General features: G+C 50.3%; 4 protein-coding genes across 6 annotated transcripts; 1 reads left to right on the top strand and 3 right to left on the bottom strand.

Moving 5' to 3' along the window:
- Positions 1-123: 123 nt before the first annotated feature.
- cd164l2 (CD164 sialomucin-like 2) lies at positions 124-2,191 on the bottom strand. The gene is made up of 6 exons (XM_061267280.1): positions 1,959-2,191; positions 1,786-1,872; positions 1,562-1,654; positions 1,454-1,489; positions 1,220-1,373; positions 124-726 (listed from the first exon to the last, which is right to left on the bottom strand). The coding sequence occupies exons 1-6, from the start codon at positions 2,035-2,037 to the stop codon at positions 711-713; spliced, it is 465 nt and encodes a 154-aa protein (XP_061123264.1). The 5' UTR covers positions 2,038-2,191; the 3' UTR covers positions 124-710.
- Positions 2,192-4,431: 2,240 nt separating this feature from the next.
- Positions 4,432-6,746, top strand: LOC133144505 (G-protein coupled receptor 3-like). Its single transcript, XM_061267262.1, has one exon. The coding sequence runs from the start codon at positions 4,451-4,453 to the stop codon at positions 5,441-5,443; it is 993 nt and encodes a 330-aa protein (XP_061123246.1). The 5' UTR covers positions 4,432-4,450; the 3' UTR covers positions 5,444-6,746.
- Positions 6,747-7,136: 390 nt separating this feature from the next.
- wasf2 (WASP family member 2) lies at positions 7,137-11,480 on the bottom strand. The gene is made up of 9 exons (XM_061267259.1): positions 11,321-11,480; positions 10,123-10,295; positions 9,908-10,042; positions 9,614-9,767; positions 9,282-9,399; positions 8,894-9,015; positions 8,395-8,532; positions 7,865-8,325; positions 7,137-7,789 (listed from the first exon to the last, which is right to left on the bottom strand). The coding sequence occupies exons 2-9, from the start codon at positions 10,253-10,255 to the stop codon at positions 7,632-7,634; spliced, it is 1,419 nt and encodes a 472-aa protein (XP_061123243.1). The 5' UTR covers positions 10,256-10,295; positions 11,321-11,480; the 3' UTR covers positions 7,137-7,631.
- Positions 11,481-12,873: 1,393 nt separating this feature from the next.
- ahdc1 (AT hook, DNA binding motif, containing 1) lies at positions 12,874-22,588 on the bottom strand. 3 transcript variants are annotated; one of them, XR_009710706.1, is made up of 6 exons: positions 22,346-22,588; positions 20,790-21,868; positions 19,093-20,687; positions 17,523-19,014; positions 13,998-17,293; positions 12,874-13,688 (listed from the first exon to the last, which is right to left on the bottom strand). XR_009710706.1 is itself a non-coding variant. In XM_061267197.1 (4 exons), exons 2-4 carry the CDS (start codon positions 21,807-21,809, stop codon positions 17,529-17,531), a joined length of 4,101 nt encoding a protein of 1,366 aa, XP_061123181.1. In that variant the 5' UTR covers positions 21,810-21,868; positions 22,346-22,587; the 3' UTR covers positions 12,874-17,528. The 3 variants fall into 3 exon arrangements, 1 of the variants encoding a protein (XP_061123181.1); XR_009710705.1 differs by having other exon boundaries at positions 13,998-19,014; positions 22,346-22,587; XM_061267197.1 differs by having other exon boundaries at positions 12,874-19,014; positions 22,346-22,587.
- Positions 22,589-25,878: the final 3,290 nt, after the last annotated feature.

The following is a 25,878-nucleotide window of genomic DNA, read 5'->3' as shown; positions in this document are numbered from 1 at the left end:
GAATACATAACAAATAGCACTCACAGTTATTTTGGGATTGATATTGAAATCAGGTTAGATAAACATGAACAACAACTTCCAAAGCTCAACTTTAAACAAAACTTCAAAGAACAACCAGAAAAAAAAAAAAAGAAAAAAGAAAAAGACTTGATTTTCTGCTGTGCACACCTCGGCCACTTAGGAGCAGTGTGGTGCAATTCATGCATGGAAATACTCACTTACAGTAGAATTAAAGTTATTATTGAACTATTATTGATCTACTTTGTTTAGTCGAAGGCAACATTTGTCCAAGGAATGGTCAGAATGAGAACGACTCACCCCGCCCCCTTCTTTTGTCAACAAAATTGGATGCTGGCCATGGTCACTGAGGTTTTGTAAGGGTCCATTCAAGCCTTTTTGGTTCTGGGCCAAATTGGGAGTGAGTGAGGGGTTCCGGAAAGTGCCTGCTCGGAGGCCTCGATCGGGGTGATCCACATTGGACATTCATTAAGAATGAAGAGATCAACTGGCAATCAAAGTGTGAAAATGCACTAAACACAATTCAACGCAAAATACACACAAATGAAAAGAGTAGAAGGGAAGCGATGTGCTTCCAGTCCTACTTGAAGGGGTAGAAGGGGAGGGGGATCACGGCGACCAATCGTAAAAATGCGGTGTCTTGTCGTCACCATCCTGTGAGTCACGTCGTCCTTCGTCGCCGCTCGGTCACCTCACTGAGGTTGCTCTCTGCACGCACGCATACACACAGATACACACAGACACAGACACACACACACACCGGGATGACGTCAACACTGGGCTGCAACTTGGACAGCATGTGGACAAAAGTATTGGGACACTAAAAATGTTGCCTCCAAATACTTTTATCCATCAACAATGAGTGTGATGTCCTGTCATTGCGCCTGTGATGGAATCACAACAAAACATAAAAGCTCACGCAAAATTGGACAGTCCAAAGTAAGTTTAATACTAGTTCATATTGGACTGATGTGCCCGGAGCAGCAATGTTCCTGTATTGCCACTAGAGGTCACTAATTAACCTATACCGAAATTACTGTCATATTTATTATTTTGAGTGATTACAAATGATGAATAAAAAATATTTTTTGTAATATAATATTCGTGTTAATTTTGTCTATTTAAATATAAATCAGTTAAATACAAATGTTACTAATTTATTGAAGCACACAAAGACACTGTGGGTGTTGCGGCGCCTCACATGGGGTCGTAGTCGCTCTGCTCCTTGGACTTGAGGAAGCGCATGGCGAGCACGCCACCGGCCTGCAAGCAGAGGACCAGCACCACGCCGCCGATGAAGCTGGACAAGTTGAATCTGGCCGGGGAAAGCTGCGGCCGGGCTTTGCCACCCGCGTCTGAGTGAGAGAGGAACGCACGCTCAGCAATATTGCAAGTCAGGACCCCTTGACGCAAGAGTGACGTCAAGTCCTTTTACCTGAGTCACCGCCTCCTTCGGCCACCGTCTCCACCACTGCACGGAAAAACACAAATTAGCGCGTCAGCGGTTTGCATCTTTCGGCACCATCTAGTGGCGGCGGCGTACCGGTGCAGAGCTCCGACACGCGGGTCCAGCTGCAGTTTCTGGAGCTGTCGGCCACGTTACCCTGGTCCGTCACGCACACCCCGGTGTCGTTACCTGAGTCACAATGACTTCAATATGTGCGCGTTGTGGAATGCTAAATAATTTAGGCTCTACAAACAGCAGCAGCTCACGTTACAGCAGCTGCCATGCTGGAATTACTGTCAATGTGCGTGCGCGTGTTTTACCATCAGGACACAGCTTCCAGACGCAGCCAGTTAGGTTGAGCATGGAGTCACCAACGCAGAGGTCACATGACTGAGCTTGACTGCAATCTTAAAATAAGGAGAAGAGCTGTCAATCAAGATATCCCGACCTTTTCTTGACAGGAGGTCAATCAAGTCAGAATAACAAGTGTTACCCGCTTGGGAATGCACATAGGAAGCCGCCGCCGCCAGCAGCAACGCGCAGAAGAACATCTTCGCAGATAGATTCTGCATTCTGGACCAAACTATAATGACTCCCCCCCAAATAAATAAGAATACAAACAATAAACAATTCCGCCAGAAGGCTGAGTCCTGAGGAGCGATGTGACGATGGCAGCAAGAGAACTAAAAGTGTGTGTGTGTGTGTCTTTGTAATGTGATCCAAACTTTGGTCGCTAGGCAACCATAACAAGACCCACCTCAGGTCACCTGAACACCACATGTGCAAATACAAATAATGTACACTTTAGAATAGATGGAGCGGAAATAGATCACTGATCATATTGCTAATAGTGCTGATACGATCATAAATGGACATTTCTTGACTGTAGAAGCTATGAATTTTCAAATGTACTGTATGTTAATGCTTGCAACCATGTGCTTCCAGGTGGTTTGGTGGGTGGTTGTTACTTGTCAACACTGTCGCTGCTTTGACTCATCCGCATCTCACACTTGCACACTCAGGTGTTTGATTCCGGTGTCATAACACCCCGCAGCTCTATCACATCCCAAGTGTAAACCAAATCACAAGGTGCTGATTTGCAAACGTATAAGCGAAGGTGATTTGGGAGAGAAAGGCGCCGACGACGTCACAGGCAGGAAGTGTCCTTATATGGTCGCGATTCCCTTTCTCGCGGAAGCTCCGCTCATTGGTGATGCTGCACCCACGCTTGCCATCAAGCAGGGGAAGCCTCTTTCACACCTGCTCGGTGACCTTGAACGCACAATAATAAGCACAAATCATACAATAAAGCATGAGACTGTTTAATCCGCACAATGTATTCTGCGGGGGATATTTTTGTGACTTGTTAGCAGCTGTACATACTAAACAGGTGACCTAAGGAAATGTTACATAATTCCAAAATACAAATATCCAAATATTTTGCCTTGAGAGTGACAGCGTTTACTTTTTAATAGACCACATAAAAGAAAGTAAAAAGAGAGAATAAAAAAATTGCATCTAAATAAAAAAAAAGGGGTACCTAATGAAGTGCCCCCGTGAGTCAAGACTGCGTTTCAGCACCGTGGAGAGCACCCAGATAATAAGGGGGGGGCGGGGGGCGGTGAGCCGAGGGGTCTCCATTATTAAGGCTATATACTTGTGCGTGCGTGCGTTCGTGCGTGCGTGCGTGCGTGCGACTGGACATTACTCACCAGAAACGAGCACAATGGCGGTGGACCGCAGTGGGCGTGCCATCATCTCGATGCCGCATTTTTCTGAATGAAATTACTCCACAAACACTCGCCCCCACCCCTCGCCTGTATCCTCGCCTCCTGATTGGTGAGTGTCTCCTGCCCGTGACGTCACAGTCGTGCTCTTGTGGACGGCGCGCGGAGAACCTCAGCATCCATTCTTGCTTTAGAGCAACCACAAGGAGGAGCAGAGGACTGTTCTCCAGCAGGAGCGGGAACACCAAGAGGATCTCCCCCGATCAGAAGTACACAAAGGACAGCGAAAAAGAGAGAGAAGTCCGCTTGATTGTATCTTTTTGGATTTTACATTATAAACGTTAACCACAGAGGACATCAAACCATCCAATTCCTGAGGTAAATTAGACTATGTGATACACATACATACATTTTTTATGTGTGTATATGTATATATCTGTGTATATATATATGTGTGTGTGTATATATATATATATATAAAATTGCGGCTCATTCTCAATGGCACATAGGTTACACAACAAGGGGTGCAAAACCCTTTGCCTTCTATCTATTCACAAACACCTCGCATTACCCTCTACTTTGGGCTCAGTAATAAGAATAATCCTCATAATAATAATAATCATTATTATTATATTAACATCTGTATGATGGGATGATTGGGTTGCACTCAAATCAGGCACGAGAGCGACCTAATTGGCAGTGGGGAAGCACGCTGGTATTTGCACGTGCCCGCAGGCCGAACACAGTGTCTTGACATCCGTGGGACGGGAAAGGGGGGGGGGGGCAGTTTTATGAGGCCGTAACACTCCCCAGCACTTAATCGCACTAAGATTAATTTCAAAGATACAAGTGTGGTATTTTTTCAGAAGTAAAATGTTCATTCGTGATATGAGGATTGAGTTTTAGATTGGGCACTTTCACATCATTAGCCTAACAGCATACTTGCTTAAGTCATAGAAAACAAACAAGAGTCCAGCTGCCTTGATTCAACCTTTGCAGAGGACCATGATGTGAATGCAAAGATTTTTTGCAAGCCTATTAATATTTGTCAACAATAGTGTGGTATTCTGTTCAAAAGCACACAGGCAATTGCTATTAGGCTAATCAAATTCAGTATTCTTTAAAACAATTCCAGATTTCGGTGGCTGGGTTGTGCTTGGAGGAGGGAAGAGCCTTGAATTTGTATAAAAGAATCATGCATTAAAACTTTTCGTAATATTACTTTCCTCATGCAGGCTTGAGCGGTTGTCTCGTGGTCATGAGGCTGAATGCGTCCGAGCTGCCGTGGGAGGAGTCTTCGGGTGCGGACGCCTTACTTGCTTGGGACCACCAAGGGGGCGGACCGCCCGCCCGGGAAACCCGCCCGGCCCTGACGGCGTGGGGAGTGGCCCTGTGCATTTCGGGAAGCGTCATCGCTGTCGAGAACGCTGTGGTGGTCACCACCATCCTGGCAACGCCGTCTCTGCGCGCTCCCGTCTTCCTGCTTCTGGCCAGCCTGGGGTTGGCCGACCTTCTGGCCGGTGTGGCTCTGGTAGCCCACTTCCTGTTCCTGTTCTGCCTGGCGCCCGGCGATTGGGCCGAGTTGGTGACGTCGGGTCTTCTGGTGACTTCGTTGACTGCCTCGCTGTGCAGCTTGATGGGCGTGGCCCTGGACCGCTACCTCTCGTTGAGCCACGCCCTGACCTACGGCTCAGAACAATCTCGCCGGCGTGCCGCCCTGCTCCTGCTTCTGGTGTGGACGGGTGCCTGCGTCATGGGCGCGGGCCCCGCCATGGGCTGGAACTGCTTGGATCAGCCGGCTTCTTGCTCAGTGGCGCCTCCCCTCACTCGGACGTACCTCTCGCTGCTGTGCGGTGGCTTCCTGGTGGTGGTGGTTGTCACCCTGCAGCTGTACGTCGGTATCTGTCGGGTGGCGCGGCGCCACGCTCACGCCATTGCCACTCAGAGGCACTTCCTGCCCTCCAGCCAGTCGCTGGCTGGCAAGCACGGCGGCGGGCGAGGTTTCTCGCGCTTGGTGCTGGTTCTCGGAGTCTTCGTGGGTTGTTGGATGCCTTTCTCGCTGTGGGGGCTGCTGGGTGACGCGTCCAGCCCACCGCTGTACACCTATGCCACCCTGGTGCCCGCCGCCTTTAGCTCTCTGCTGAACCCGCTGCTCTACAGTCTGAGGAACAAAGACATACGCAAGGTTCTGCTGCACGCCTGCTGCCCTCGCAGCCACGCCACCCAGCTGCACTGCCCTGTGGACGTGTAGGACTTTGCGTCGACTCAATCATGAGAAACTCTGGGACACAAGCCCAGGTCTGAAATCCTGGATCTGGTGGAGAAACCTTCCCATTCTGTAGAGGTTGTAAAAGATCTAAGAATGACAACACACTGTGTGTAGCCACCATGCTATATTGTTTTGGGGGCAAAAGCCAGATGTTAACGGTGCCATCATGAGAGCGTTTTTACATGATGCCGGCACGTTTACCTCAAAGAAGATAAACGGCAGGTCCAGAAAACGCACTTTTCTTGCATTTTCTCTTCTTCTCCAGTAGTTTGGCAGTCCAATTCATTCCACAGCAACTTGATTTGCTGTTTTGCTGCCATCCGCCAGGCTAAAGCGCTGCCAGATTACCCCCAAGCCAATATGATGACTGAAATGCCAATTTGGCAACATTTTCACTTCTTGAATTGAAACAGAAAATGAGTTGAAGAAAAGCCATCGTTTTTGGTGTAAATCCAGGATTTCCCTGCCTTGCTGTTTATCTCATGAGAAAATTCAGAACTATGCAGGGGTTGGATACCCCCTCAATAAGCATGGTGTGGCCTTGGAAGAGGTCCTGTTGCTTCTGATGCACCAATTTGCAGAGAAGACCGCATGAAAGCGGCTCTGGAGAGGTCAAATCAATGTTTTCCAAATCCTGAATCTACAACCAAGGTTTCTTTGGAATTGTTTCAAGTCACATCTAAAGAGTAATGAAGTGCAATTTTATCTTGTTAAAAAAGGCAGGATTGACCTTTTGATAATAGCAGGCTCCGGCAAACAAGGTCACAATCTATGCCAGTCGTGCGCTAAACACAAAGTAGCGCTCGGAGTGTTAAATCTTCCACACTCCCACGTTTCTTTTTTAGAAGCAGGACGTGAGGTCCTCCTCCCTTATCGTCCTCATCAGAACATTCTGAACTGTTCTGGCCGGCGGGCATCTTGGAGGAACTCCCACTACTACCAGACGTCTCCGTGCCCGAGCCAACAATCGGGCCCACTTGTAGCTGCACGAGATCCCTCCCTCAGTGAAAACAATCAGCCGTCCGCCCACCCAATTGACATTTGTACCGTTATGGAGCGAGGGAGGGAGTTCGGGGGCACAATGAGAGTCATGTTGCTGAATTCACTGGATCCAAAGGCTTAATAATAATAATGTGATGATGTACTTGAAGTGTGTTTTGCAAACACAATGTTCCAATGGAGAGCTCCGATTCTATTTTTGCACACGCTCTCCTACTTCTAAGGCACTTTTCAGCCATTGAGACTGTATGTTGCACAACCTTTTGTCAAATGAGTGAATATTTTATACTGATGAATAATAAATATGATTTTTCTTTCCCAACTTGATGATGTCAGCATTTTTCCCCTCAGGGATTGTGGAAGCTTTTAGAGCATTCATGAGTGCTTGAGCTGTCGGCATCTCGTTTGAGTTTGCAATAATGCTGTGACGCTGCCTTCAGTGGTTGTATAAGATTAGGGTTTGGGCTTTGGGGAGGGGGGAGGGGACTGTAGGTCAACAACCTTTCTGAGAAGATACAACTTTGTTGTTAAAATATGATAACCTCTCTTTCTGACATAAGTCAGACACATATGAAACACAAATACACATACTGATAATTTTTTGTTCCGCAAACAAACTAGGACATTACTGAAGATGCACGTCAGCCACTAAAGGCATAAAAAAATGAAACTGGGATAAATTCTGCAAATGTATTCTCTTCATTTTATTTTTTTACCCAGATAATATATATGCTTTTTTTTGACAGTCTTTGGGAGCACAAACAAAACAATTAACATCGTCACTTTGAAAAAACTAGCCGCATGTGAAGATACAAATTTGAAATTTTATGTAGCAAAAAGCAAAAAAAAAGGCATTTGAGAAGCAGGCGGTCCCCACCATTTTGTCACTTGGCTACTTCCATGTCAAGTTGTGTATGGGTTCTACTTCAAACTGCTAGGTGATTAAAAAAAAGGTTCTTAAATGTGCTTCCACATAAAAAAAAAACTATATATATATATATATCTTTGATAGACGACAAGTTGCTTATAGTGGACATGCTCTCATTAAAGCAGGAAAAAAAGCAAGCTTGAATTGATAAATAGGAAGAATGAAAGGAATGTGGTTGTGATGAGGTGGGACTTTATCTTCCGTGCTAACCTGAAGATGAGGCGACGCACGAGGAAGGCGCCTTCACTCGGACCACTCGTCATCGTCAAACTCAGACGAATCATCCTCGCTGTCGCTGCACTCCACGGCGATGCGGCGCGACAAGATGGCAGCCACATCGTTGCCAGAGTGATTTTGCTTCTCCTGCTCCCGCTGGGCCTCCACCTTGCGCAGGTTGAAGCCTGGACCGCAAAGCCAAAGACACTCAGTAAGGTCAACTTGAATCACAAAGAAGTCGGGGGGTGCGAGCGCCTTACCTTGTCTGATGGCCTGCAGTAGGTCGCTGCGGGCGTCGCCCTCGGGGGCCGGCTGCTGTTTGGGCGCTGCCGGCACGGCGGCGGGAGGATGGGGCGCGGGCACGCCAAAGGAGGGGGGCGGTGGTGGGCCAGGGGGCGGCGGCGGAGGAGGAGGGCCTCCGCTGGCAGGCATGGGCGGCGGGGGAGGTGGGCCCATGCCAGACATGGCGGGCGGCGGGGGAGGAGCGAGCGGCGAAGTGAAGCCGCCCGGGGACAAGAGCGGGGGTGGGGGAGGAGGGCCGTCAAAGCCGGCGGGAGGCGGTGGTGCCCCGAAACCTGACAATGGGGGTGGGGGAGGAGGAGCGGGAGGAGGGGAGAGGTGAGGGCGAGAGTTGGCCGGAGGGGAGGCCACAGGGGGTGCCGGCGGCGGGTGGTTGGGGCTCAGGATACTGATGCGCTTGTGGTTGCCGGCGTCCCCGTACCTGCACGTGACAAAGCAAACGGAGGGTCTTGAATGAGAAGGCACATCCCCAACCCAAAGCGCAGCTTACGTCATGTCGGGCGGTGGCGGAGGCAGAACGTCATCGGAGCCAGGCGGTGGCGGCGGGTCGTACGCGTAGGAGTCCATGCTCAAATCCAGTCCCTCATCCCCAGATCCCAAGCTGCCATTCAGACCGTCCAAGGAGCTCCTAGAATGCAACGCAGGACCCATCATTGGGTTGTGATTTTCATTAATGCCACATATAGTGGCCGTGTCAATTTAATAATAATAAAATAATGAAAGCCTTTATTATAGAAAATTAAATCACGTCACAAATTAAATAACAAAACTCAGATGACTCGTCTGAGCTTTGTTATTCAATTTGTCTGCTTGTTCAAAACGGCGACGGCGTGATGGCGCCACTAAGTCTGTCTCATGATGGCGCTCAAGTGACCAGCATGTGGGGGGAAAAAGCAAACAAAAAGGAAGCGGGGACATCCCGAATTGGGCCACGCATGTTTTGTTTATGACGAGACTAATACCTTCATGAACGGGTCACGTCCACTTACATCATCTCATTCTTGGGCACCACAAATTCTGCGCCCATCTTGCGGCGTTCCCACTCGTCCTTCCTGGTTTTGATCTTACGCGGGTTGAGGGTCCGCTGGTTCAGGTGGTCTTTCTTCTCCTTCTGCTCGACACAAGTCAGATCAGGCTTTAACCAAAAGTATGGATAGTGCTAAAAAATGGTGGCCAAAAGACACTGAGCATTCTAAAAATACTAAATTCAAATGTGTTGTACTTTAAAGTTTAAAAACAACGGAACTACGAATTTTCAACTCATGTACTGAAATAGACGATTGACCCCAGCAAACTGAGGTAATTGCAGCTACTTCCTGAATGGTGGCGCCTGTGACACGCGTTTGAGGAAACGGAGCCAGTTGGTGTGCTGCTCACTCTGTGCTTTCGTTTCTCCTTCATGATGTCCTTGGTGTCCTGCAACATCTGCTCCTTCCACAGGTCAAAGAAGTACGAGGGATCCGTGTAAAACTTCAGAGCATCCCTTCCATCGTCGCTGAACACCGACAAAATAGAAAAAGAAAAGAAACACATGTTTGAACATAAGACTACAAACACCATAGGGTCCACTATCATAATGGGTCGTGACCCTGCCCTCTTTTAAAAACCTTTATTGCCAAATGTTTTGGATGAATAATGCAAAGTGGCGGGAACACGTGGACATGTTGGTGAATGTACGGCGAGCGACAGACGAAGGAAGTGCGTCGTACCGGTACGGACTCAGATGGTTGAGCGGCGGAGGCGGGTCGCATGTAACGTAGGTGTCCTGTACGGGCATGGGTAGCGAGGGCCGGGTGAACATCTGCTGGTCCTGCGTCAGGCTGCTGTGGAAGGCCTTGCGAGTGGTGATGGCCTGCAAAGATACTGGCACACGCACAAAAGATTGCCATTTATCCATACCATTATCCGAAACATGCTCCAATATTCGGAAACCGATATGTTAAGCTTAACGTGGATGACAATACTTTGTCAGCCAAAAGGCATGTTTTTGCCTTGCTACTTACCTTCTTCTTCTTTGGGGTCCAACTGGGTGACTTTCAACTGCAGGTTGTCCACTCGCTGCCCAAGCGCCTCCACCCGGTCCGAAAAAAATTCGGCCTCCTTGAAGAGCCCCCTGAATACATCCTCGGCTTGCTTGCCTGTGGCGTGCACCAACCCAATGATATTGACTGCCGTGATAGTATTTGCATTGGCAGGCGCACATAGCAGGAGCACTCACTGAGCCAGCCGAGCTGGCGGATGACGGCGGCCAGGCTGTTGTTGGAGACGCATTCCAGCTCGCTGCGGATGCTCGCCGGGATGGGCTGGCGGCACACGTACCGCGGCTCAATGTTCCTGATCACCAGAGGCATGGCGGTGGAGGCGATGTGGCCGGTAAAGGAGGGCCAGACCCTGAGAAAAAAAACAGAAAGTTCGAGTGTGAGTAGAGAAGATCCTGATAAAACTATAAAACATTATTTTTCTACATGGCCTCTAAAAGGCTAAATTTCACATATTGTGGATGGGTCAGGAATATTTGTATTTACAGGCCTCTTAGTTGCATGTGAGTTGTAGTCACATATAAAGAGACAGATAGAATAAAGCAGAAGCAAAACTCAAGGTTTCTTCTCGCCACAAGTTTCAATGGCAATTTTCAGTGTGCCAAGGGTACAGAACAAAAACATACATGATCAAAAATTATTTTCAATTTTGTCAGTTCAAAGTGAGGGCCACTGTTTACACTAACAACATGTCTGCCCTCCAATTGACAATAAAGCAGACTTTGACTTTGATGCTCTGCCCTACGATAGTCATAATTAGAAACCGAGAAACAACACCCCGCTAAAATATATGTCCACAGAATAATGACAACTGACAGAACGCCAATGCAGTGACTTTTAAGTACAGCTCCATTTTCCCTATTTGGGTTGTCTAATTATAAGCTTTTCATCCAGGGCCGCCCAACAGTGGTCTAGTCATCATTGACACAATTCCTTTCAATAGTTTTTAAATCCCCTGTGAGGGTGTCAAATGTTTGCGTTGTGGTAAATACTATCCCAAAAAAGCGTGTCGAAAAGTCCCACCATATTGTTTACTTCGGAATGAACGTTGTTGTTTCCCAGGGGCCTTGAAGTCTCTGGCCGCGCCCCATTTGCTAACCCGCGGTGGACTTGACAAATTGGACAAGTTCTGTTTTTTAAAAGCACGTCCAAAATCTCGAAGCGTTATTTAGCGGCATTATTTTCAAAATTAAAACTGCATGAAGAGCGTCAATCGAAACGAAGCTGGCTCAAACTAGTCAGAATGCAATTTGGCTTCTTGGCCTTGTCAAGAGCAGGAAGTGACTTGTACACGAACTCTTGTTTCGAACCAAACCGGCCAAATGCTCGTTTATTTCCACAACAAAACATCGCAGGGTGTTTTTATTCTGGGCTTACCGTTACAGCGAAGTTCACTCTCTAGCTGTATTGTTTGTCCAACTTTGAAAAGTTTTCCAGTCGAAAATGTGAGCAGTGAGTCAGTTAGGCAAACGCGTACTGGGCTAACTAGCGAGCAAGCGGGCGAGGGCAAGGTCCCGAGTTTGCCAGCTGGTGATTGGCTGAGCGGTCGAGCTCCTAAGAGCTGATTGGCCGAAGGGGCTGTCACATGAGCGGAATGGTGGTTTACGCTAGCGTAACCCCCCCGCAATGTTGTTGCAAGCTTTTGTGCGCTATTTGCGTAAATGCTGGAGGGCAGCGGCGCGCATTCCGATGCGCGCTCCGGCGAGTTGGACCGCATCCGAGGAATGACAGGATTGGGCCCCGACGACGAATAAAAGTTCATTTCAGAAGATAAACATGGTCAAAGTAACGTTTCCCCTCAAGAAGCCAAAGCTAGAAGTGGGTTACTATTGGTCATAAACAAATGTGTACACACACCCTATAAGACACAACGCCATTAGTTTTAAGGGGGATAACGGAAGCGGTGTTTTTCATTAAAAGTCGAATAGAGGTTCGCATATCTGCCTTGCATATCTTACAGCTCGACTCTCACCTTTAACCTTTCTGGGCACGGACATTGACTGGTGGCCAAGTTGACTTCTTTTTTTTTTAAGTGGAGTTTGCATGTTCTCCCCGTGTCCGCGTGGGTTTTCTCCGGGCGCTCCGGTTTCCTCCCACATCCCCAAAAACATGCTTGGTAGGCCGATTGTGCGCTCCAAATTGCCCCTAGGTGTGAGTGCGTGTGCGGATGGTTGTTCGTCTCTGTGTGCCCTGCGATTGGCTGTCAACCGGTTCAGGGTGTCCCCCGCCTACTGCCCGATGACAGCTGGGATAGGCTCCAGCAACCCCCGTGGGGATACAGCGGTACAGAAAATAGATGGATGGATGGATAATCGTCATAATTTCAGAGCCTATATTGCAACTGTTCTTAATCATGTCTTGCAATTGGGGCACAGCATTAAAAGGCTGTCAGCAACAATCTTGATGCATGGCTCACGGATCAAACACATGTGTAACTTTCCCGTTTCTAGTAGACCCACCAAGACAGTAAATTAAACCATTCATGTTACTAAAAAAACAACTTAAGCATAACTCACCATTGTGACACACTTTCATTCGTTGGACTCTTCCCATGTGTAACAAGGTGAACAAAATGACCGTATAAAGACAGCAATGAGTACACTTCATGTCAGCTTGACACAGAATTTAACAAGACACAAAACAGAATGTTCCCAGCTGCCTTTTTGTGTGCATTTGCACAGTGATTAAATTTAATACACGTGGCTATAAACTCTTGGCTGCGTCAAGTATGTGAAAACCACAAATATATATATACAAATAAAATAAATTTACATCGACTCTAGCAAGTGGATGTTTTTAATATATTTTATTTACTGCACTATTTATATCCTTGCTTGCTTGTTAAGTTCTCTGTACTATAAATCAAGTCCAATAAAGTAAGCCATGCATTTCGTCCACTAGGTGGCGGAATAAACACACACCAGATACACTTGCACACTGCGAGAACATAATAATACTTATTTTTTTATTCATGCAAGCATTGATAAGACTGGGGTTGTCTTATTTTGTCTACCTTATAGTTTTAAAATCTACTTTGGAAACAATGTACCTTCAAATTTAGATTATTTTATTTTGTATATTTAGTTTATGTATTCGTTATCTATTAAAAATGTATAATGTATGTTGTTCTGTAATTATGTCAATTGAAATGTTATGTTTCATAGGTACTCGTGGTATTAGTACTCGGTAGTATAATGAGTACTCAAGAGTCGCATAGGTTGATTGTAGAGTGGCTATACGGGGCCCCCTTGTGGTTACAGGCTGTAATTGAGCCTGAAGGAACTGTTGCCATGGCAGCCATGGATGGCGCAGAGCTCTGTTGCTATAGGAACCTAAGTATGAGTATGACATCTTTGTGTTTGTGAGGGGCTCTAAGGTATATTTGCTTCTCACCCCTTTTATTTTTTAAGAGCTTTGTGTGCATGCGTACCGTGCCCCAACTCTGCCACTATGCCCGCCAGGGTTTGCGACACACCGGCTCTGCGACACACCGGCTCGGCGCCTGCTGTGCGTTTTCTCCGTACGTCCTGTACTGGGGGGGGGGGGGGGGCAAGGCCTGTGTTACCATGGCGACCGGCCAAAGCGTTGCCGCGGCGACCAACATATGCAGCGGCGCCGCTGGAATCAAAACGCTGGACAGCGCAGCCTAAAGACGACGCGGGCCTGAGTGGTCCAGGCTGGGTGGAAGCTGAGGACTGCGTTGGCTTGGTGGGGTGGGCACGCACAGTCCCGTTCTCGCGCACACCTGAAGGAAGAGGCAACGCACAGCGTGTGTGCAAAGGGAAACAGCCACTCCTTTGCACACGACAGCAAAATTGGCGTGTGGGCGTGTGGAGGGGTCGCCTTGTCTTGACCCATGTTGAGAACCCTGGAGAATTGAACGCGAAAAAAGGCAACGCACACACACTATACTTAACATGAATGAAACACACTGTCACGTGTGATTTATCGTCATACACATAGACCGAAGACTATATTTGACGGGAAGAAGCTTAATGTAGGAAAAACAATGCGTGGAAGTAACATGGAAGAGGTTCCATTGTATGCACTATACCTGTGGTGGAGGACGATACGGTGGAGTTCTGCAGAGAATGACTTTGGCTCTTTGGCTCGAGGCTGCAGCTCCAAAGGGCTGGCTGAGTACATAAACACATGACTATATACTAGGGGTGTAACGATTCATCGATACACATCGATTAATCGATATAATGCTCTACGATTTATTGGCATCGATGCTAAACGTAAACATCGATTTATATCGCCGTGTTTGACCTCGGACATTAGACGCGACTTTATTTTGAAATCCAGTTCATTGTTGCTTGCTTCCTCTCTCCGGGAGCAGTGCGCCCGGCGTTGCTGTGTTGTGAGCAGAGCACGCACGTGAAAGGGGAGGCGACAACTAGTACGCGGCTCCTGGGCTGGTGCTATGGCTAATGTCCAAAGAGACGAGGACATTTGCTCCCCTTTAGGCTTCAAGTCATTCGTTTGGAAGCACTATGGATTCCAAAGAAAAGATGGCTCAACGGACAAGACACGTGCAGTTTGTAAATCCTGCCATGCGGTGATCAAATATTCAGGGAGCACAAATCTCGCCGCACATTTAAAGAAAAAACACGACATCAAAGTTCAGTGTTAAAATAAGCACTTTGTATACTACAATACTCTTGTAATTTCCTAAATAAAGAGTTTGCAGTACCTTGTTGATTTTGCGTATGAATTGTTATAAATCAGGATATTGTTCAATATTTTTTATTAAAAAAAATTTAAAAAATATCGATCGTAGAGCACTATATTGTGATATATCGTGAATGAATCACAGCAGGCTTTAAGATATCGGCAAATATCATATAGTAGTTCTTTGTATCGATATGATATCGTATCGTGACAAAACCCGCAATTTACACCCCTACTATATACCCTAGTGCAATGTATTTTGATCTATATAACCAGAAAAAAATATGAATAGATTTAAAGGAGTCTTCATTTGTGCACTTGGGCCTAAAGACCAGCAACTATCAAAGTTAATATAATTAGTCCAAAGTAGGACCAGCTCATTAAAGTAAAATTCTATCTCATCAATTGGTTTGTTTGTATTGGTATGCCAGTCCTTGAATGTATGCCAAAGCACAATAAAGTTTGGCGACTGCGGCGAGACACCAAAACTACAGAGGCCATGTACAAATCATGTACCGTTGAATATAAAGCCCCCCCCGCCCCAACCAAGACTGAGCTCTGTGGTCACCATGGCAACAGAGATAAGTAGCGGGGTGGGGGGTTATGAATCACTGCAATGAGTCAGAGTTTAGCCTTGTGCAGAAAAGAGTGGAAAAAAAAGGTGTGTGTGTGTGTGTGTGAGTTCTTTGAGGCGCTGCGTTGATGGAGGTTGCGAAGGCCAAATGGTAAAAGAGACACAAGGGGAACAGATGCAAAATCTGATCTCACCTGGTCTAGGCTGCATGCAGAAATTCAAATGGAGGAATTTGCAGCTAAATGGGGAGGGGGGTTGTATTTAAATGATTTTTCAAAAATGTTTGAAACATGCTTGGTAGGCCGATTGAGCACTCCAAATTGTCCCTAGGTGTGAGTGCGAGTGCGTATGGTTGTTTGTCTCTAGGTGCCCTGCGATTGGCTGGCAACCGATTCAGGGTGTCCCCCGCCTACTGGCCGATGACGGCTGGGATAGGCTCCAGCACGCCCGCAGCCCCCGTGGGGACTAAGCGGTACAGAAAATGGATGGATGGATGTTTGAAACTGCAAACTCATCCTTTTAATGTCTCCTGGAATATATTGAAGATGAAATATGACATACCGGTGGCCACTCTCATCCTCCATGAGGGGAATCGTCGTCGGGCTCATCGCTCTTCTCCGGCTCGATGGAGCAGAGCCTCGGGCTGGGATGTCGCCATCCTGCGACCTTTTGACCTCATTGTTACCAATTAAAAACAAGTCCTTTGCAAGGTTTTGGTGTTGAGCCTTCATTAAAGGGATGACTTTTTTGACACGTGTTTTATAAAGAAATATGCTCTAAATTCAATGTTCTGCTAATTAGAAAGTATTTTTATGTTAGCTTGCTCCTAAGCAACTCAGGAGCCACAGACAGACGCATGAATATTAAAAAGTGGAAGTAAGGCCTGATGCTGAATTCAAATTTGTTGAATATCATCATGGAAGCCGATTGGATGGAAAATAATAAAGATCGGTGTGCGCGGCGTGATTGCGATCACCTAGCAACAGCAGAAAATGGCCATAAACACTTTGCAGGGTGCTCAAAAGACAATTTGTCTTTAGCAGACCTCTCCTATTGCGATGCGGCGGGAATGTCACAGTAAAGGCAATGGTTTGTGTCAGCCTGTTGACAAAGTTTATACACAACAAGCGGCCAATCAACTCCCGTCTGTCGAGCCAGCGGAGCAACAAATGCCAAACAACTCCCGACGTTCTCGCAGTCATCCCTTTCTATCACGCCTCCCTCCTCCTCCCCTTCCCAAATAATGTCCTCATCTGAACTCGCTCCCAGACAGCCGGACTGAAACCCAACATGCTAACTCGTCATAATCCTTTTGGGGAGGGAATTAGATACTAGGCACACGCTGTTACCAATGGCAAGAACAGAATGTGTATTTAAATATTTTTGCACCTCGGGTACATACATACATACATACATTTGTAACGAACAGATATACAACAGTTTTTTTTGTAGGGGGGGGGGGGGGGGGGGAGTCGCGCCACAAAAAACCCACTAAACAACAACAACGAGACCACGGAACAGAAGAGAGTGAAAGAAGCCCACTCGGTAGGACCCCATAGGCACACGCACGCATGCATGACTGCAGTCACGCAAACGTGCACACGCACACACACACGCGCGCGCACACACACACACACAGTCTTTAGGGTCCTTTGAGTGTAGTGAAAACAGCAAAAGACAGAGCATGTAAGAGAGTATGTACAGATGCTGGTGTTTGAAGAAAAGCGGGGGAGTGGTCCACGCGAGGAGGGGACGTCGGGCGTGTTCAAAGCGTGCACAGCGGCAAGAGGCGGGGACGGCAGAGGAAGGACAAGGGGGCGGCAGAGAGAAAGAAAACGACGGTTTGGAGGGGGGGGGGGGGGAGAAAAAAAAGTGGAACTGTTTGGAGTCCAACTTGCATGATTCTTTTGTGCACATGCGTCTGTCCCTGTGTGTGTTCGTAGGTTGATCTTGATTGTCAATGCCGGAGAATTAAAGCTCTGCTGTCCCCAAAAAAGCTGGCAGGTAAAAATGTTCACCCTTTCAGCCTTCCACAAAGAAGTCAAGCGTACAAAAGCGAGGGAAAGAAAACGAATGCTTCAAAAGGAGCAGATTGAACGCACCTGCAAAGAGAAGAGGAAGAAAGACAAAGAGGGAGGAAGAGAAAGTGACATGAGACGTTGGGGAATAAGAGCCGGAACGGAAAATGAAAACGGAGGCTCTTCCCTGAGCTAGCGACCAAGTCACGAGTGTAGACAACCAATGTGAGGGTGGGATTATGTCAATCAGCATCCGAAACGGTTTGTTTGGAGACACGTGGGCAGCACTCAAAAACGTACGTGAATGACTCACCTCCCGTTACAGGCTGGTCACGCTAAAGCCATCATCGTGGCCCTGGTCCAGAAGCTGGCACAGCACGCCGCCTCCCTGCTGCGACGGGTAGCGGTGCCCCATGGCTTGGCAGGAAAGCTGGGACAGTGAGTAAGCGCCGGGGTCGTCCTCTAGGGTGCTCTTAGCGAACGGCGTGAGGAGGCCCTGACGCGCCATCAGCTCCTGCTTGTGGGCGACCGCGGCGCCACACTCGTCGTAGAGCGAGGGCGCCGAGTGGGCGGCAGCCTGCGCTGGGTGATGGGGATGATTGTTGGCGTGCGCCTGGGCGGCGTAGGCTTTGGCGTGGGAGCTCAGGTGATGCTGCGGGTCGTGAGGCGGCGGCGGGTTCATGTGCGCGTTGGGGCTCGCCAGCAGGGTCCCGTGAGTGTTGGCGTGCGGGCTGGTGTGCGGGTGCGTACTGGGGCTGGGGGTGCCGCTGTGTGACGTTTGTCCGTACCAGTAGGGGGAGCCGCAGTAACTGGGGGAGTCGTACTGAGAGAACGGCACTTCTTTGGGAGGGGGCCGGTATGAGGGGCTCATTGCCGAGCTGCAGTGGGGTGGGACCCGCGGTAAAGGGGAGCAGGATGGCGAGAAGTTTCTGCAGGGGGCGAGGTGGTAGGATTGCGGTTTGGAAGGGTAAGGGGGAGGGGGGGAGGAAACACCGGGTGAAAGGGAGGACGAGGACTCGCCGGGGTACAAGGCTGGATATGGCTCCTCAGAGGATGGTGTTGAGGGGTGGGCGGAATAAGGGGAGGGGTACTCGCAGGGATCCTGGAGGTAACTGGAAGCGGGAGCCGAATTGGGAGTAGCCAAGGGAGAGAGGCTGCTACTGTCCCCGCTGTAATAGTCCAAACCCTCCTGGAATAAACCAGAAGACTCCAGAGCTGAAGAAGCTGCAGCAGCTTTCCCTCTGCCTTTGGATCCCGAAAGGCGCTCTCTTGAGCACGCCGACATCCCCCCTCTGGCTCCTCGAGACCCTCGGCCACGTCCCCCGCCCCGCTTGGGACTAAGTGTCGGCGAAGGACTGGATGGGGAATCCGAGTGTAAAACGGAACCGCCTTCTTTTTCCGACTGTTCAGAGCGTTTCCTGCGCCCCCGGCCGGGTTTGCTGGTCCCGGCGCCCTGGAAGAGGACGCTCTGGCTCCAGTTGTAGGACGGCGTCGAAGCGCTCTCGTGCCAGTCGATCATCAGTTTTTCCAGGCTGGACAGGCTGGACTGAGCCCCTTCCCCGCTGGCCGTTTCACTCTGCCTGAAGACTGGCCCCATGGAGGGAGGAGGTCCGCATCCGGCCCCTCCTGAGCCGGGATGCGAGGAATCGGAGGAGGACTCAGATAGACTCTCGGGGAAAGGGGGTCTCTTGGCCTTCTGCGGGGTGTAGTTGGAGATGTCCAAGATGTCCTTTGATTCATTGGAGCCGTAGTCGCCGTAAGCGTGAGGCCCAAAATTGTCTGCCGACCATCCGCCATAACCTTGTCTACAAAAGATAATCACAAGGCATTGACATTAGAAAACGGTACATTTTCTTGTCGCGTGGTTTCTCCGAGCAACGTACCTGAAGCTCCACTGGTTGCTGTTGTACTGTTTGTAACACTCTGGTGAAGACGAGGAGCTAAAGGGGCTGCCTTTGGCCACCGCCATGTAGCCGGCACCTGGCGACGTGGGTCCTGTGGCGGGACTTCCACCGAAGCCCTTCCTGGCCCCCGCCTGGTAGTAGCCCGGCTGGCCACGCTCGTGAACTCCGGTCTTGCAAGAGAAACTGCAGTCTGAGGGTCTCTGGGGCCCTGCGCAAGAGGAGGCGGCATAGGCGGGAGAGTAGTGGCCGTAGCCCGAAGGGTGGGGGGAACCGGGGGACTGCGAGAGGGACGGCGGATTGGATTTTGGATAGTTGGAAGGAGTGGGGGACGTTTGAGTCTGGCTAGTGTAGTTGTAAGGAGGCCCGGCAGAGGCACAGTGCGCCTGCATGGAACCCTCTGCCGCAGAACTTGCCCCGTTGGCCCCCCACTTTGATACGGACCACCGCTGAGGGGTTGGCGGGCCGGATGCTTCGTAACCGTGAGCAGATGAAGCTTTGCGTGCGTTTGATTGCGAGATGTCCAGAAGTTCGGACGAGTCATCAGAGTCCAGCAAAGATCGAAAATATCCCGCAAACAAACTTTGCGAATCGTCCCCGGTTGGCCGGGCGCCTCTGCTTCCGCGGCCGTAGGCGCCTCTCCTGCCGACCTCGCAGGAGGAAAAGCCCCCCCTTGTGGATCCGCAGTAGCGTTTGTCGGCACCCTCGTCACCCCAGCCCCCGGAACCGTTGGGCCATTCCTGTCCCACGAAGTCTCCTTCCCCTTTCAATGTGCCATTTTTCCTCACGCGTCTCTTTCTGACCGTTTTCTCAGCCCCGGGCTCGGTTCCGACCACACCCCCTCCTCTGCCGACACCCTTCCCCCGTTTTCTGGGTAATCCGTCCTCTGAGAGGGGGCCCGGTTTGCGTTTCTTGCCGATGGACTCAAAGAATTCAGAGAAGGTGCTCTTGTTGTGCTCGCTGCCGCCAGCCGCACCCCTCCCAGCGCCCCCTCCTCTGCTGCCCCGTGGCCGCCTGGACCCGGTGAGCCGGTGCAGCAGGGTGGAGATTGCCGGGTTTTCCGAGGAGGTATGGAAATTTTCCGGCTCGCCGGGTGCCCAGCAGTGAGGGGGGGAGCATCGGCCGGTGGCGGGCGGCTGGCGATTCAAAAAGGCCAGTTTGGAAAGGACATCCCCATACTCGGTCTTCACGTCATCCGTGTCCCCGACATAGGACGGATAGGGGCAGGGGAGTTTAGTCCGCCGCCTCCTCCGGGGCTTCTTGACCTGCTCTCCGTCGCCACAGGGAGCAGGGCTCTCCCCCGGTATCATGAGGGCCGGTTGTTTGGGCGGTCGACCTCGCCTGCGTTTAACGATAAGCGGCAGCTCTCCGGGCGGGAACATGACCATGACGCTTTTGCCGTTGTTCTTTATGCGGAGGAGCGCCGTGGGCTCCCGAACCACGTCCGGGCCCGCCGCGGTGCCAATATGACCCTTCTCTGGTGCCGTGATGGTCTCCACACTGGAGATCTTGTAGCTTTTCTGTCGCCGTCCAAGGCTGAAGGGAATACGAGCCACCTTGACCACGATCTTCCTCACCTGTGCAGCACGGAAAAAAGTATCAAAAACAGGTCAAGAAAAGTTGCCTCGACACCAGTTCCAGTCATGCAAAATTGGCACCACTAACGTAAAATAACTCACTCCAACAAAACGTCCACACCTCCGGCCAGTGGGAGAGAAAATCTCCAGCTCCTTTTTCACGATTGGTGCCGGCGCAACGGGCGGCGGCAGATACGTGGCACCGCACCGCAAGGCGGCTTGTGCTGCCAGACGGCGTCTCATGACACTTTTAGGACCCGGTTTCTGAACTGACTTGGGAGCGGGCCTCGAGCGAGATTTAGGTCCAGGTCTGTGCCCGAGTCTGGGCCCGGGTTTTGGGGGCGCTTTGGGGACGGTTAGCGCAAGAGGAGCAGCTACAGGGGAGGATCCCGCGGGGGTGACGGCCTCTGTGGTCAGGTGCTCCTTTGTTGTGACTGCTTCCTCCACCTGCTCCTCTTTAAGCCTCCAGAACTTTTCCTCAGAAGCGTCTAGCGCCTCCTCATCTTCTCTCTCCTTCTCCGCTCTCCTTTCGGGGTCCTCCGGGATTCGGCGGAGGCGGGAGGATTTGCGCACATTACACGGGAAACGGGACCGTCCGGAGCTGCGCAGCGCATACTTCCTCTCGGCCTCCACGACAAGAGGCGATGAGCCAGTGCCGGGACAAACGTTTGCGGGTGTGTTCATTTCTGAAGCGAGGGTCCGCCCCGCCGACTGATTGGCAGAGGTCGGATGATTGCCAAGCGCTAAAATCAAAGGCCGAGGTGATGTCGTGCTCCGACTTTTGGACGGTTGGGCCTCCGGAGAGCCGCAAGAGTCCGAGCTAGCATTAGAAAGCATCTGTGTGTCCATATGCGTTTGCATCCTTGTCGGTGGCTCCGCGCCGGTCACCGCCCGATTGGGTGGGTAGGTGCGGTGCCCGCCCCTGCGCTGCGGGTGGACGCCGTTGGCCAGCGCTGGGGCTGCAGAGGAGGGCTGGCCAGTCACTGGCGGCAGGTCATCATGAGCCAGGAGCCCTGCGGCCCAGAGCTCAGGCCCTTGGATGATGCAGTCTTTTTTCTCAGCGGCGCCGCACACAAGACGGCCAGTTTGTCCGGTGCGTAAATATGCCAAGAGATCGCTCATCCAGTGGACATACTCGGTTGGGCCTCGACTCTGTTGTCCTCTATGGAAGATTCAAAGACCTGAAGATGCAAACATGTTATCAGTCACGCCCTCTCCTCAAATAGCGACCGTCCATTATTTTAGTCGGCAGGCATTTTGTTAACTAAGCAAACAAACAGTAGCAAGTGAGTTGAAGGACAGTTCGTCAACTGCTGTTGCTAACCAAAACAGCAGTATCGAGCATATCACAACCCACAGATGAACTAAAAGAGACATTAGGTCAGCTTGCACTGTTGTGATTAATTGATTGCTCCATCTTGATATTGATCAATCCATTTACTTTCAAATTCACTTTCGCACTTCAAATTGTAACAATTGTAACAAAAGTTTCAGTCCCCCCCAAAAATGCACAAAATATGTGTCAGGTGAGTCTCGAAAACAGCAAACCTGCTGTAAATACTTTTTTACAGTATTTTTAAACATGATGCCGCATCATATATTTTAATTTATGAAGCCTGCTGCCCACGTGGCAGCACGACAATTAGTGCCGCACTCACCATTTGCGTCCCACTTGAGCGGTCGGTGCCGTCGGCTCGCCGGCTGATTCGGATTCCGAGGCTCACCTCACTCTGTCTGCCCGGCTGGCGGAGTTCTGCAGGGGATCATTGGGTCATCAATACTGCAGTGGGCAGCGGCAGCAGCAGCAACTCGCGCACTTTGGCTCTGCCCAACTGCATCCCTTCTGCTCCTCACGTGGCCCATGGTAGCAGAGAGCGGGAGACAAGACGGGCGCTGAGGCGGCTGGGCTGAAGGTGAAGAAGGGCAGAGGAGAAATATGAGAGACCGGGAGTGTGGGAGTGTGACATGCCCGTGTAATTGCTCTGCAATTGCAAAGTGGACATTTTGTCCAATTGCAATGGCAAAGTGGACATTTTGTCATTTTGCGTGACAATTTTTTATTAGCAAAAAGCAGTCACTGTAGCGTGGATTTAGATGTATTTCATTTAGAATGTGTCCTAATAGTTTGGCTGTGGTAATAAATGAAAACTAGGTTGTTTTGTTGTTGTTGTTGCGTTGTATGAAAACAATAGCAGCCACCAGGGGGAACCAAAGGGGTGATGAGGATCGACGTGCAAAGCGGATAAAGACATCGAGGTGACAGTGTGTGCGTGTGTGTCTGTGTGTAGGTCACATATGCACACGTTCAAACACACAATGGCGTCCACGGCACAACACCTCTGCGTGTTCCTGGCCAACATATGGCCGTGATTAGTGAGGCGGCAGCGTGCGAGGGGGAGGGAAAGAAGGGAGCGAAGGAACGGAGGGGAGAGGACGAGTGTCTTGCATGTGGGAGAAAGTACGAGGCAAAATGTGGAAAAAGATGGGATGGAGTTGAAACAAATCGGGAGGTACATTTGAAAAACACTTTCAGTCAAATGAATTGCTAATTAATATACAATTTTAGTTGGCCAAATATCGGCATCAGCCTAAAAAAAAAAATCCGTATCACTCCGTCTCGACTCCTCTCCTCCAACCTCAGCGCTATCAATCCTCGACTCTCGACAATTTCTTCCGCCCTCCTCTAATTAACGGCTTTTGTTAATTAATCATCCTTCTGACCAGCATGTGTGTGTGTGCGCGCGAGACGCAGACACAAACACATGCTTGAATTAAAGGCACACGCACTCGTTGCACGCTGTGAGTGACAGCCGGCGACAACGCGCACGCGTGCATGCACGGGCGCACACACACACATGCAAATATGCCGCAAGAGCTCCATCCACCCACACGCGGCACGCGCGTCCCCATTTGCACATAAAGACAAACACACAAGGACGCACATGCAAATGCATGCGCGCGTCTGTGTGTGTGCTATGATTCATTGTTTTTACCAAACACTTTTGGCATCAATCGGCCACCAATGGGATAAAAAAAAAGAAAAAAAATCGTGCACAGCAAGTTGTGTGACCACGGCAACTACACAACAGCCTGCGCACTCGCGCATTTTTGTGTGCGAGTGCGTAAAACCGCGCACAAGTTCTTGGCCCGTTGCCCCCCACGGAAACAAGCACTGTGCTGCACATGTGCACTCCCTCTCATCAGTCTCAGACGTACACGCCTGCCAGCAGTGCTTGGTGAGGACCCAGCATTGCGTGTGCGCGTGCGCGAGAGTGTGTGCGAGTGTGCACGTCTTCCTGGGTGTGTTTGTGAAAGCACTCAGAGCTCTGGCGGGTGTGCAGTTGTTGCTAAGAGACAGGCAGCAGCATGGAAACAGCATGGGGAGGTGTAAGGGAGGGTGAGTTGGGGGAGTCATGGGAGAGAGCAAAAGGAGAGAGGAGAAGGAGACGGAGGGGGAGTGGACTTGAGGTCAACGGGGAAACAGAGGGAGGCAAAGACGTGGGTCAGACGAGTGCGCAGAAACTCAGTGGCGTGGACCTGTTGCCGAAAAAGAGACAATAACGCGAGCAAGAAAGCCACACCCACGCGGCACTTGCGGCCGGAATAGGCATGGTGCTTAAAAGTTAGAGTGCCACCTGTTGTCCTGGAGTGCCCCTGACAGCCTGCAAATGACTTCACATGGATAAGGACAAACTATTAGGTACACTTGCCTGTTTGTCTGAAGCGAGTCGGGGCCGAAGAGCGGAAGGTTGGACACAGCAAGACAAGCACTGAAAAAGATCAATGACATCATCGATTATTTTATTTGATTATTTGACTTTTATCACATTTGCATCGACCACAAAGAAATATGAAGTCGAGCGAGCCCAACTTTTGCGCAACTCAGTCCAACTTTCCCGTGTTCCGGCCGTACTTATCCTCAGGAAGTTCCTAATAATGAGCGCACAGCAAATAAGCTCGCGCGCCAATTGGGGGTCGAGCACATCAAGCGCACAAAAGACAAAACAGGTGGCAAGAAGATGTAAAGACAAACTAGAAATTCAGCCAAGGACGCGCACACTGGTGGGGGGGGTGCCCACCTCCCCCCCAGTTTATGAGAACCTACAACACAGTTATTTTAAGACACAGAGGACTGTATTGCCGCTTCCTCACTCTTCATCCTCACTGTTACTCCCCCCCCTCTTCAACTTCAACTCAGCCTGACAGTTTCCTGCCGCTCTCCAGCAGGCAGCTTCCTGATTGTGTTGGGGGGGGGGGGGGGGAATGTTTGTGTCACATGATCGGCCAGCTGGGAATGACAGAGAGGAAATGCATGCAAAATGGCACTTGTACTCACACAAGCCATGCACCTAAAACGGACGTACAAAAAAGGAGCGTTTCAAAAATAACGACGCGGTGTGTTCCGAAGACACCGAGAGCGCGAGGGGCCGGCGTGCTCCCGCGCGAACAAGGGGCCTCGTCACCTCTGCGACCCTGACTTCCTGACTGGTCCTCCTCCGCCCGTTGCTGCGGGAGACGCTGCCGCAGCACCCGTTGCCGAGGCGACGGCCCCTGGCTGTGCGGGCAACAATGGCCGCCCCGTGAGCCTTCCAGATGCAGGTGCCGACAGCTTGTCACGGCCACGGCGCGCGCGCGTGACGACTTCCGTGTACCTCACATGCACACGCAGTGCATTCATCCTTCTTGCCGCTTTCTCCCTGACAACTCTCCCTCTCTTATCTCCCCCAGTGCCCCCTCCTCCACTGACAACCTCCTGCTTCCACTTTCTCTCTCCCTCGCTCGCTCTCTTTCAGAAAACGTACGTTTTCACAAACACACATACACAGCACGCGCACTCACACGGACACACTGCATGCAAACGTATCTCCTGGACGGATTCTTTCGTCCCTCGGGTGCACACACTTTCTCGAAGTATGTGTGCGTGCAAGAGATGAAATGGGGGAGGGGAAAGGTAGAAAAAAAAGCCTATCAGCAGAGCCCTCGCTGCTCTGATTATCTCTTCATAGCGATGTGATGACAGGGAAGCTGGATCTTGCAGTGTGTGCGTACTTGGTGCGTGCGTGCGAAGGAGAGTTGAGAAGAATCCCTAACGAGCCTCGGCCCCTCCCTCCCCGCTTCCTCACCGTGACTGTTTTTAAACGTGCGCGGGTGCAGACACGCAGACGTGTGTAAGCGCACAAAATTCAAGACG

This window comes from Syngnathus typhle, linkage group LG20 (assembly GCF_033458585.1).
Source record: "Syngnathus typhle isolate RoL2023-S1 ecotype Sweden linkage group LG20, RoL_Styp_1.0, whole genome shotgun sequence".
Classification (NCBI taxonomy): Eukaryota; Metazoa; Chordata; class Actinopteri; order Syngnathiformes; family Syngnathidae; genus Syngnathus; species Syngnathus typhle.
Note: the sequence above shows the minus strand (reverse complement) of the source record. Positions and strands in the feature narration are given on the sequence as shown.